A 12,772-nucleotide genomic window follows, 5' to 3' on the forward strand; every position below is an offset into this window, starting at 1 on the left:
CTGTAGTACAGCAGTACATCGAGCTTTCCTCATTCTGCAACACAACAGCGGATGGGCCTGATCTGCAGATAGGCTATATCAATGCTCAACTTCATTTCCTCTTTTGCTGAGACGTTTCCTGTGTCTGTGTTTTTTTTTTCCTCCCAATTCCGTCTTCCACTTTTGGTCTTTCTCTGAAGCTGCATGACGTGAAGGCCTGTTCCTGGCACGTCTCTCAGCCGACCAGAAGTTCATGGGAAGAGTTGAGCGAGGAGGAAGGGGCAAGAGGACCGGAGACTGCAGAGGATCACACAGACTGGAGAATGGAGGCCACCGGGTCCTGTGTGTGGACCATTACCACAAAGCTCTGACGGCTTCCTCTGCCCCTCCTGCACAGCTCCACTAGCTCCCATCTCGGAGAAGAACACCGAGGAGCTCTCAGGATCAGTGACCAGCTGTCTGTGGAACCTGCCATCTGGAGGAGGGGAGGACGTTCTCTGGGTTCTCCTGGCTCCTGAGGTCTGTGGGCTGGCCGGGGGCCGCAGCTATGACCGTTGAGAAGAGGCTTTCTCTCCCTGTGACCTCACCCGCTGCCTCATCATGCCTGAAGTCCTCGCAACCTCCGCCGTCTACATTGTCGTGGAGCTGCTGATTGCCGGCTTCTCCGTGCTGGGCAATGTGCTGGTCTGCTGGGCCGTGGGCCTCAACAGCAACCTCCAGAGCATCACCAACTTCTTTGTGGTGTCGCTGGCCGTGGCGGACATCGCTGTGGGCGTCCTGGCCATCCCCTTTGCCATTTTCATCAGCTTGGGCTTCTGTTCCAACTTCTACGGCTGTCTGTTCATGGCCTGTTTCGTGCTGGTGCTCACTCAGAGCTCCATCTTCAGCCTGCTGGCCATCGCCATCGACCGCTACATCGCCATCACCATGCCTCTCAGGTGAGTGCAAGGAAGGGGAATACATAAGGGGGTAGGTCTAGGTAACAGGAAGTTAACACGTACTGGGGTCTAGGTAACAGGAATTTAACATGTACAGGGGTCTAGGTTAGAGGAAGTTTATACGTACGGGGTCTAGGTAACAGGAAGTTAATATGTACAGGGGTCTAGGTAACAGGATGTTAACACATACTGGGGTCTAGGTAACAGGAAGTTAGGGTTAACATTTCAGATTGGCAACAGGCTGATACTTGCTGACTTTTTAACACTTGGATAAATGAATACCTAAATGTACCATTTAGAATTTAAGAATGTGAATCAATTTATTGTGAGCATAACCCAAGCGTCCTTAATGTATAATATACTATACTTACACTATACTTATAGTCTGGACTGCAAAGACAGAGCGCCAGCCAGTGTTTCTGAAGGGCAGAGAAGGAAAATTTATTCTCCTTAATTGCTTCTACAGATTGTGAACTCAACCGTACCCTCAAATCAACATGCTTGCTTATCACATTACTTGTTCCTCTTTGTTTGCCCTTTGTTTGAACAACAATGCAAAATAGTTGAAACACTCAAAAATGTTCAGCATGGAATATATGACCTATCACCTTGTAAACTTTCCATCCACGTAGCAGTTTACCCCCGGTGTCGACGTGCGTGAAAGTGCTTCCCCCCTCAATGCAATCATGTGTTCACGTCTCCATGTCCACCTAACCTCTGCACTTTAACATGTGAAGAATGTGATGGAGACATGCCAAACATCTCAGCTGCAATCCCACACTGCACAACAGAGCGTCCGGAAATAGACTCCTCTGAGGAAACATCCACAATACGGGGTGTGTTAGTCCAATAAATCACAAAGATGAACTGTGTGATCCCAGCAAGCAATGACCTGGAAAGGTGCTCTCCAAGCCCGTTCTACCCTACGGGCAATCAGGGCCACACCTAGCGCATTAGGGCCCTCTGGAGGAGAGAACATAGAATACAAATGTTTTTCTTATGTCGGGTTCCACAGAAATATGACAGAAAGTTTGACCCCATTCTCTTCATCTTGATAATAAGCCAAACAGAATGTTCTAAAAGTTGTTGCCAAGAAAGTAAAGTATCATGGCTGTTCTAGTGGCGAGATGGCTGTTCTATTGGTGATATGGCTGTCCTATTGGTGAGATGGTTGTTCTATTGGTTAGAAGGCTGTTCTATTGGTGAGATGGTTCTTCTACTGGTGAGTTCAATGTTCTAGTGGTGAGATGGCTGTTCTACTGGGGAGATGAATGTTCTAGTGGTGAGATGGCTGTTCTACTGGGGAGATGAATGTTCTAGTGGTGAGATGGTTGTTCTATTGGTGAGATGGCTGTTCTACTGGTGAGATGAATGTTCTAGTGGTGAGATGGTTGTTCTATTGGTGAGAAGGCTGTTCTATTGGTGAGATGGCTCTTCTACTGGTGAGATTACTGGTGAGTTTTATTTTATTTTATTTAACCTTTCCTTAACCAGGAAAAGGTCCCATTGAGTTACAATAACTCTTCTACCAGGGAGTCCTGGCCAAGACAGGCGGCAAAAAGTTTCAGAATACACAAAAGACAAGACAAGGCCACACACTACACCACAAATGACACACTACACACACTAGAATGCTAGACATTACACTTAATATCAAGCTAAGTTAAAACAAGCTAATACAAACAGACAGCTAAAAAAGGCATCAGGTTAAAAAACAGTTGGATTGTTCAGTCAGGGTTGATTTTAAAAGGTTTTTAAAAGTATTGAGAGATGGGAGTGATTCTAGATTTAAGGTGGCTTGAAGTTCATTCCAGACATTTGGTGCATATGATGAAAAAGCTGTTTTACCAAGTTCTGTTCTTCTTGATGGTGTAGTTATTAGTATTGTGATATTGTATTGTTAATAGTGGTGAGATGGCCCTTCTACTGGTGATATGGCTGTTCTAGTGGTGAGGTGGCTCTTCTACTGGTGAGATGGCTCTACTGGTGAGATGAATGTTCTACTGTGGATCAATGTATAAAAGTATAAAAGTATAAAAGTAAAATAACACTGGCATAACACTGGCAGGATATATATATATATATATATATATGTGTGTGTGTGTGTGTGTGACGGGTCATAGAATCCAGGGACACAAGTCGCGAAGACAACATTCGCGGAAATGAACAAAGAAGCGATTTTTTTCTAAATAAGAGATTTTAGTTTTTTTTGCAGAATCTGTAGTTGAGATCATGGAGAAGCCACTCCATGTTTCACATAACAGTATTGGTTTCTTTAAAAGTATACATTTTGTGTTTGAAATCGGGTGTAGTTTCAGGAATTCTCACACTTTGTAGGGGTGTGTGCGGCGATACAGTTAATTTCCATACTGGGCATTCCGTTGGTCATTAGTGTTCTTTTGTTCTCGTCTCCGCCTATCAGCTGCACGTTAGAAGCGAACCGCATGGCTACATAATGCGGCATATGATACTGATACTACTACTATACTGACGAGCTGAACCGTGGCTGCGAAAATGTATTGAAGTACTTCTTCGACAAGTCGGATGCCTCTTCTGCACAAGCCAACCTCACATCTGATTCTGAAGATGAGTGCAGTGATAGCGACGACAAACGCGACTGTATCACATTGGAAAACATCCCTAATCTACAACTGACTTTAGCCAAAGATGAAGATGAGGAAGAATCTCTCGGTCTCGAATCAGACGAGTTAGACCGGAAGATATCAGACGCTATATCTACAGTAACATTTGAAGAGGATAAAGACATCGAAATGGAGAAAATCCGTAACTTTGACTGCAAGTGTTACACAAGAAGGAAGGAGAACTCTCTCCATGGGACACAATCTGACAAATTTCTGCAATTTCCCAGCTTGGGATCAATAAAGTAAATCTATCTATCTAATCGTGTAGCCACAAACTATATTTAACTATATATATATTTTTTCAATTTTTTTTTCAAACTCCCGAAGTCCGTCGGCCCTGTATCCAGGGTACATCTAGGTGGACACGCCCACTTGTGATGTCAGAAGAGGCAGCTTTTCATTTTTTTCCTTTTTTTTTTTTTTACAAATTTTTATTTGTTTTCTTTTTTTGAGGCAATACAAGGAACCGCAAAGTGATAAGAGACATACACAAGACATAAACAGACATATCAAACAGACATATCAAAATAAAAATAAAAGAGTAAAAGTAAGTATAAAAGTATAAGTAAGTAAAATAACACTGGCAGTTGCAGTATAAAATTAAATATTTTGTACTTCACTTTTCAAATTCATACCCCTATACATATTACTCTAGACCATTCTTCTTTCAGGTTTAATTATAATGGGGACCATTCCCTTACAATAACATCAAGCATATCTCTTAGTACATGTGATAATCTCTCCAATGGCAAGATGGACATACATTTTTTATACCACATTGTAATATCAGGAGGATATTTGTCTAACCATTTCTGTAGTATGGGTGCAGGCGTGCAGCATACAGAGCAACTCTAAAGACATTTCTCAATTCGCGTTCTTGTGTGTTCTCGTGTACTTGCGTTCTCGATAAACGTCATCAGTGGTAGCCCAAGCACTGTTTCAATTCCAAGTACGCGAGTACGCGAGTACTGTCGTAAAACCCGGAAGTGTTCTCGATGCGTTCTCGATGAGGCCGTTCTACCGAGGATGCATCGGAGGTGACTCGTGTGGACTTGGGACCGTTAAATATCCCAGAATGCATCATCGAGTCCGCTGCTGTTCCAATTGCAGGTGCGTACTCGCGTTCTCGGAAGTCTGTCTTACCCTTCCATACAAATTTACTTATCAAACTATGCAGTGATTTAAAAAACTTAACTGGAACATAATTGGGTAGCATCTGCAATGGATATAGTAGCCTGGGTAAGACATTCGTCTTACTGGTGGCAACTCTGCCAAGTAATGATATTAACAAAGGGCTCCATTTTAGAAGAATTTTTCAAATTTCATTCACTAAATTCATTTTTACCATATCATCGAAATTACAACAGACATTAATTCCCAAGTATCTAAACCCATTAGGAGACAACTGAAAAGGAATGTAACCCGATAAGTCAGAACAAGTCAAGTTCCCTAGAGGTAAAGCTAATGATTTTCCATAGTTGACTTTATAGCCAGAGAACACCCAAAATTAATTTATTATCTGGACAACAGCTGAGACGAAGGATATGGGATTGTTCAAAAATAAAAGGACATCATCTGCATACAGGGAAATCTTGTATATTTGTTTTTTAGTTTGAATACCGGCATCTGAGGAGCTAGAGCTAATCATCTCCGCCAAAGGTTCCATTGCTAATGCAAATAATAAAGGAGATAAAGGGCATCCTTGTTTGGTCCCTTTACTTTTTGAGAAAGGAGAAGACATTACCCCCATAAAAGAAACTGATGCATGTGGTGCAGAATATAACAACTTAACCCATTCAGTAAACCCGTCTCGGAAAGCATACTCCTTTAAAATTTTAAACAAATAATCCCACTCTATATGATCAAAGGCTTTTTTGGCATCTAATGATAGGCAAGGCAAGGCAACTTTATTTATATAGCACTTTTCATACACAAGGCAGACTCAAAGTGCTTCACATATAAACATTGTCATACAATAAAATAAAATAATAGATAAGTAAAAACTAAAATAGACAGAAAATAAAGGCAAAGTTAAAAAAAAAACATTTTAGAAACATTTTTAGAAAGGCAAAGTTAAAAAAAATGCATTTTAGAAAGTGAGAAAATAAAGGCAAAGTTAGTAATAAAATAAAAAATAGATAGAAGCATTGTAGATTTAAGATTTAACAGAAAGCTAAAGCAAACATAAAAGTCTTCAGTCTTGTTTTAAAAGCTGTCAGAGTTGGGGCAAGTCTTAAATCCTCAGGGAGTTTATTCCAGCTATTTGTTGCATAGTAACTAAATCCTGCTTCCCCATGTTTCATGTTGACTCAACAGATTGGTCTCAGAGGATTTAGTGTAGTGGAAGCATATCAGTTAAATATGTTGGCCCTAAACCATGTAGGGATTTATAGGGTTGCAACATGATTTTAAAATCAATTATCTGACATACAGGGAGCCAATGTAACGATTTAAGAATTGGTGTAATCTGTTCAAATTTTTTGGTCTTTGTTAGAACTCTAGCAGCAGCATTCTGAACAAGCTGTAGTTGCCTTAGAGGTTTTTTGGGAGACCTGCAAGGAGACCATTGCAGTAATCAAGCTTGCTAGTGATAAAGGCATGTACAAGTTTTTGTAAGTCTTCGGTAGACATGAGCCCTCTAAGTCTTGCTACGTTTTTAAGGTGATAATATGCAGATTTTGTAACTGATTTGATGTGACTGTCGAAATGTAAATCTGAATCCATGATAACCCCTAGATTTCTGGCTTTGATTGAGGTTTTCAGGGACAGAGAGTGAAGGTGTTGGGTTACTTTAAGCCTTTAGGTTTTAGCACCAAATACAATTATCTCAGTTTTGTCCTCATTTAGTTGAAGGAAATTTCGGCACATCCAGTCTTTGACTTGCTCAATGCACTGGCACAACAGATCTATGGGCTGATTTGGTGATAGCGATACATAGATTTGCGTGTCATCAGCATAGCAGTGATGGTCAATATTGTTATTTTGCATGATTTGCCCTAGTGGGAGCATGTAGATGTTGAATAGAGAGGGTCCTAAGATCGAACCTTGTGGGACTCCACATGTCACGTTTGTTGATTCTGAAACAAAGTCGCCAATGGAAACAAAGTAGTTCCTATTTTGTAGGTAGGACCTAAACCAATTTAAGACTGTGCCTGAAAGCCCCACCCAGTTTTCTAATCTGTCCAAAAGTATTGTATGGTCTACAGTGTCGAATGCAGCACTGAGGTCTAGTAGCATTGGTATTGAGATTTTGCCAGAGTCTGTGTTAAGACGGATGTCGTTTACAACTTTAATAAGGGCGGTCTCAGTGCTGTGAAGGGGTCGAAATCCGGATTGGAAGGTGTCATAGCAACCAGTTGATGCCAGGAAGTCACTAAGTTGCTGGAGGACAACTTTCTTAATGATTTCACTTATGAAGGGTAGATTTGATATTGGTCTGTAGTTGTTAATAATATAGCTTTTGCCTGAACAGGGTGGTAGTCCAACATTTTTGTTTAAAGTGGAGACATTGATGGCGCGTCTGATGCCTTCAATTTTATCAGTATAAAATACTGCAAAACTTGCATTTCTGCGTGGAATGAAGGTCAGGTGGAATTTGTGTTGGGGGCTTGGTCAGTCTGTCAAAAGTTGCAAATAGGGTTTTGGCATTATTAGTATTGGTTTTAATGATATTGGAGAAAAATGTTTCTCTAGCACTTTTTAAGTCTAAATTGTAGGCATGGAGGCTCTCTTTATAGATGTGTAGCAGAGAGCAGTTCAACCGCTCTCAAACCTGCCACCTCTCAAACTACAACACTACCGGCATGGAAGTCAAACTCTCTAACCACTGAGCTAAATGCCCAGGCTGCTAACTCAGCAGCTAGAAGCGTTCTTAAGGCTAGGGGTGTGAGGATTTACAAACTTACTAATGCCACCTAGCCGGCATCCGTTACACTCACCCCCCTAAATCCTCACTCCCATCCAGATCACAGCACGAATGTAGCAGAGAGCAGTTTGACCGCTCTCGGGTCTCGAACCTGCCACCTCTCAAGCTACAACACTACCGGCATGGGAGTCGAACACTCTGACCACTGAGCTAAATGCCCAGGCTTCTAACTCTGCGGCTAGAAGCGTTCTTAAGGCTAGGGGTGTGAGGATTTACAAACGTACTAACGCCAGCTAGCCCAGGCTAGTTGGCATCTGTTACAGATGTCATGGTGAATATGAAGTTTTGTTTTACGCCATATGCATTCAACCTTCCTGCATTCTTTTTTTCATTTTTCTGGGCTGTTACAAAAGCAGCTTTTCTCCAGGGTGCCTTTTGCTTTCCAGAAATCATTTTAACCTTATAAGGTGCAATGACATCTATGACTTTCAAAATTTTCAAATTAAACTTTTCTAAAAGATCATCAGCAGAACATGGGTTGAGAGGTGGTAGCAAGGAGATGGCCTTTTTAAAAAGTACATTAGAATGTTCATTGATATACCGTTTTTTGACAGTATTTTATTTTGTCTGTATGTCGGGAATAAAAGATATATTAAAGAAAACACAGAAATGGTCCGACAGTGAAGGATCAGTCACAGAGAGATCTGAAACATTGAGACCCTTTGTGATAACCAGGTCTAGAGTGTGCCCCTTACAATGAGTAGCCTCTTTCACATGTTGAGACATTTCAAATGTGTCCAAATGGTAAAAGTTTTTTTTTGCACACTTATCATTAAAATCATCAGTATGAAAATTGAAGTCACCAGTTATAACTAGACAGTCAAAGTTTGTGGAGATGCTAGACAATAATTCTGTAAAGTCATTGAAGAAATTTGCAGAGTATGTGGGTGGCCTGTAAATAATTAATAGGAGAACTCTGGGGAAACATTTCAATACAGCACAAAGATATTCAAATGATGGAAAATCACCAAATAACATGTTTCCCCTGAAATACATTTTTAAATATAGCAGCAACCCCTCCACCTCTTTTTCCAGATCTACATACATCAAAAAAGTTGGGAGGAGCTGTCTCTATCAGAACGGTTGCACTGTTATTTTGTTCTAGCCATGTTTCAGTTAAGAACATAATATCTAGTTGAGAAGTGGTAATAAAATCATTAACTAAAAAAGATTTGTTATTAAGAGACCTAACATTAAGTAGACCCATCCTGATGGTGTTATTGATAGGCTTTAAGGTTGATTTTGGTTTGGAGGGAATAGGTATGAGATTTGAGAGGTTAGCAGTGCGTCTAAGTTTCCCTTTGTTTACTCTCTTAGTGGTTACAGCAGGAATGCAAAAGTTGCCATGTTTTGATGTAGGCAACCTTGGGTTCAGAAGATTATGCAAAACTTCCTCAGTGATAATCAGGATTACTATCAGTACAGGGGGTCGGGGCTGGGGCGCCCTCAGCTTGGGTGTTATCGGACCGTGGCCATGATGTGGGGATATGGTATCATTGACGCAGATGCACGTTTGATGCCAACATTTCTCAGTTTCTTAAATTCATCTGGAAAATCATAAAGGGAGAAGACAGTGGAACTGGAGTTGTTGTTGTGGTAATGGGAGAGATGAGGCTGGTGGTCATCGTCGATGGGGGAGTGCTGGACGTCATCGTCAATGGGGGAGTGCAGAGGAGGGGGGTGGCTGTTCCTCGCCAAGCCAGCATCAGCAATGGGGGAAGGCATGTTGTCGATGGTGTCGGGCGGGCTGTTGTCTCTCTTCAAGGTCTGTGGTCTGTCTGCTATCTGTGTGTCAGATAGTGGCACAGTAGATGTGTGGGGGAGGCTGTAGTCTCGCTTCTTCTCATGGCATGACCATGGCAGGGTAGATTTGTGGGAGAGTGAGAAGAGAAGATTGTCCCTTAACAGTTTTGAGCCTAACCTGTTTGGGTGTAGGCCATCTGCCCTGAAAAAATATTTGCGCCCCCAGAACAAGTTGAAATTGTCAATAAAGCCCCTTCCTCTTTCATTACAGACTCTTGAAAGCCATGTATTCAGTGCAAGTAGACGACTGAATCTGTTTATTCCCCCCTGTTTATTCCCCCTGATACCATTAAAGCACTACGTTTCTAAATTTTAACATACTGTAAAAGAGGCAACTTTTCAAAACGGCTTGTAATGGCTAATCACACTCACACCTGGTGGTATAATATGTCACCTTTAACAATCCTATCTTTGCACTTTGACCTTCTTTACTCACACATGACATTTACTCACTAGGCAGCAGAGTCACAAGTTGATGCTCTGTGCAACCTGGTTTAGAATCAGAAAGATGCACTACACTAGTTATCTTATTGTACGTCTTTGTTTCTAATCGTTCTGCAGATACAATGGCTTGGTGACGGGCCAGCGTGCCCAGGGCATCATCGCCATCTGCTGGGTGCTGTCTGTCATCATCGGCCTCACGCCCATGCTGGGCTGGCACAGTTCCACCGACGTCCAAACCAACCACAGCCACTGCCCGCCAGGCCAGATGCGCTGCATGTTTGAGAATGTGGTGGTGATGGAGTACATGGTGTACTTCAACTTCCTGGCTTGTGTGCTGATTCCTCTGCTGCTGATGCTGGCCATCTACCTGTGCATCTTCATGGCGGCCCGCCACCAGCTGAAGCTGATGGAGCTGAAGGCTGCGTGTGGCGAGAAGACGGGCTCCACGCTGCAGAAGGAGGTGCAGGCCGCTAAGTCGTTGGCTATCATCGTGGGGCTGTTTGCCGTCTGCTGGCTGCCCTTACACATCATCAACTGCTTCACGCTGTTCTGCCCGGAGTGCGAGCGGCCGCCGGCCTGGATCATGTACGTGGCCATCCTCCTGTCTCACGGCAACTCCGTGGTCAACCCCTTCATCTACGCCTACCGCATCCATGAGTTCCGCCAGACCTTCCGCAGAATCCTCCGCCGCTACATCCTGACCTGCCAGGAGCGGCTGGAGACCAGCAGCAGCATGCGCACCTCCGTCCACAGCAGCCTGGCTGGCTCCGTCCACAGCGGGGTGCGCACCTCCGTCCGGCTGCAGGCCGACGGCCCGGGGGAACGGAGCAGCAGCGGCAGCAGTTGTGAGAGCAGTTACCCCTGCCTGGGCCCCATCACCCCGATGGGCACGGGGACGCCGGCCGGCTCTCACAGCCAACTGGCCGCCGTCCCCCCTCACGGCCCTTCAGAAGGGCCCTGCCAACTGCAGGGGGGCTTGTCGGGGCCCTGCCCAGTGCAGGGGGGCCCGGCGGGGCCCTGCCCGCTGCAGGCCACGAGGAACCAACACCTCCCCATGGACATTCAGTTGCAATGCCTGGATCTCCACCGCAGGGAGGCTGAGGAGCTGAAAGACATGCAGAACGGTTACACTGTAAAGGAGGCATCGCTGTTGGAGAAGCGGCGGTCCATCTGCTTTGAGGAAATAACTAAAGCGTACTGATCTAGGGGGATCAGGCAGATCACCGCCCTCGTGGTCTGTGTAGCAGCGTTTTAATTATGCAAGGGGTTACTTTCCAAGGACTTTATTGTCGTTTGTGTTTCATGTTGATTCCGTTTTACCAAGAGACTCAAGAGACTTTAAAGGTGACATTCAGCCCCTCAGTTGGAGGCCAAACCCTTCTTTATCAATCAAAGTCCTGGTCTTCAAATAAGTTGCATTTTAAGATGTGTGTTACGTTCAGAATAATGACTGACGTTAGCTTTGTACAAAGCTTTATCAGGGTGTGAAATTTTCCAAAGTAAGCTGCAAAAAGTGTCTTTTATTTTTGCTCTGTGTTTATGTGACTTAAATCTTTGCTTATTAATAGCACATTTGCATATTTTAGCAACACAACTAAAATCATTCAAGGGGGGGAGCATTCAATTCTGGGGGGGTTGGGGGCTCTGCCTGGGCCGTGGCTGACCGACAGAAGGTGAAGCTTCTCAGACACTTGCAGTATAAAGGCAAAATTTGTGTGAATGCGGATGTGTGGAGCTTGTTCTGGAAGGCCGTTGATTTTGATGATCACGTGTGAGAGATAGTTAGGCTTCACGGACATCAATAGTACAACGCTACGGTGTGTGTGTGTGTGGATGTGTTGCACTCTCAACTCAAAACACATTTGTCAATATCTCAATAGTGTTCGAATTCTATCTGAAACAGTCACTGGCTCTTTAATTTTTTGTGTTTGTACAAACTGGCCCAAATCCAATGTCTACAAATAAAATCATTTTTTACTTCTGCATATTTCTGGATTTGATCTTCTGCAGTAGTTATGAATTATAATAAATAGTTCATGAGCGCTCGTCTACCACTTCAGGATGGGCCCGGCCCCTACCATGCCCCTACCGACCACGAGGTGGGGGGACCAACGGTGTAGGTGCCCCCCCCTCGCCCCTTGGAGGAGGGGCTCCACTTGGACGCATTTAGACCATTTCTGGAGCTCTTTATTTTCCCAGCTTTTTACCAGAATCCCCATGAGTCCAGGTTACAGGGCCAAGGGCCCACTGTGTGCTGGATGGTCTCTCCAAGGGGCTCCCAGAGCCAGGGGCCGCCTGTGTTCTGGGTGACCTCTCCAAGGGGCTCCCAGAGCAGCAGAGGACCAGCTGCACCGGCCCCGTCTACTATGGCCTTATTAGTCCCTTTATTAGTCCCCTTTGAACACCAACCCTGTAGGGACCTATTTTGTAGGAATTCTTTCAATTGCTGCATATCCCTCACAGAGGAAATTCAAAACTTGAAATTCAATATTCTCTAAGCTTGAACCAACAATAACCCATCTGACACTTATCCAGTAGCTGAAACTGTCTGCTCTGTTGAACAAATATGGTCTCAGTCCGCAATGTCTGTCTCTCTGTCTGTCTGTGTGAGTGTGAGTGTGTGTGTGTGTGTGTGTGTGTGTGTGTGTGTGTGTGTGTGTGTGTGTGTGTGTGTGTGTGTGCCTGTGTCTGTGAATGTGAGTGTTTGTGGACTCCATGGAAACCCATATAGACCGCTCCGTCTCCTCCCATTGAATTGGGATACAAGGAGACAGGAAGAAGAGCAGCAGGCCAGAGATGACGTCAGACCTGCAGATGTATGAGAAGCCCTCTGTGCACGGCTCGTAATGTCTGCACATATAAAGTAGACACTTCTATTGTGTTGGCTCCCTAAACAACCCCAGCACAGCAACCGTCTGTCTACAAGGAAAGGCCCATTCCCCTCAGAGTTTACGTTTTCTGTCTCCAAGTACAGAGTGGAGCTGTCAACAAAGATTTAACACCCCCTCCTTTGTTGTTCGACTCCTTTCTGCTAGAGCTTC

The 12,772-nt window shown here is 44.0% G+C and overlaps 1 protein-coding gene across 1 annotated transcript; it reads left to right on the top strand.

The window, feature by feature from the left end:
* Positions 1 to 260: 260 nt before the first annotated feature.
* Positions 261 to 11,302, top strand: adora2aa (adenosine A2a receptor a). The gene is made up of 2 exons (XM_084468843.1): positions 261 to 917; positions 9,849 to 11,302. Exons 1-2 carry the CDS (start codon positions 580 to 582, stop codon positions 10,930 to 10,932), a joined length of 1,422 nt encoding a protein of 473 aa, XP_084324969.1. The 5' UTR covers positions 261 to 579; the 3' UTR covers positions 10,933 to 11,302.
* The last annotated feature ends 1,470 nt before the right edge of the window (positions 11,303 to 12,772 follow it).

This window comes from Micromesistius poutassou (assembly GCF_964030765.1).
Source record: "Micromesistius poutassou genome assembly, chromosome: 5".
NCBI classification, from domain to species: Eukaryota; Metazoa; Chordata; class Actinopteri; order Gadiformes; family Gadidae; genus Micromesistius; species Micromesistius poutassou.

Excerpts from the sequence above, each read along its gene's own strand:
- adora2aa (XM_084468843.1), top strand. The coding sequence starts at position 580 with ATGCCTGAAGTCCTCGCAACCTCCGCCGTCTACATTGTCGTGGAGCTG. Across the intron at positions 918-9,848 it reads GCCATCACCATGCCTCTCAG|ATACAATGGCTTGGTGACGG; the intron begins GTGAGTGCAAGG and ends ATCGTTCTGCAG.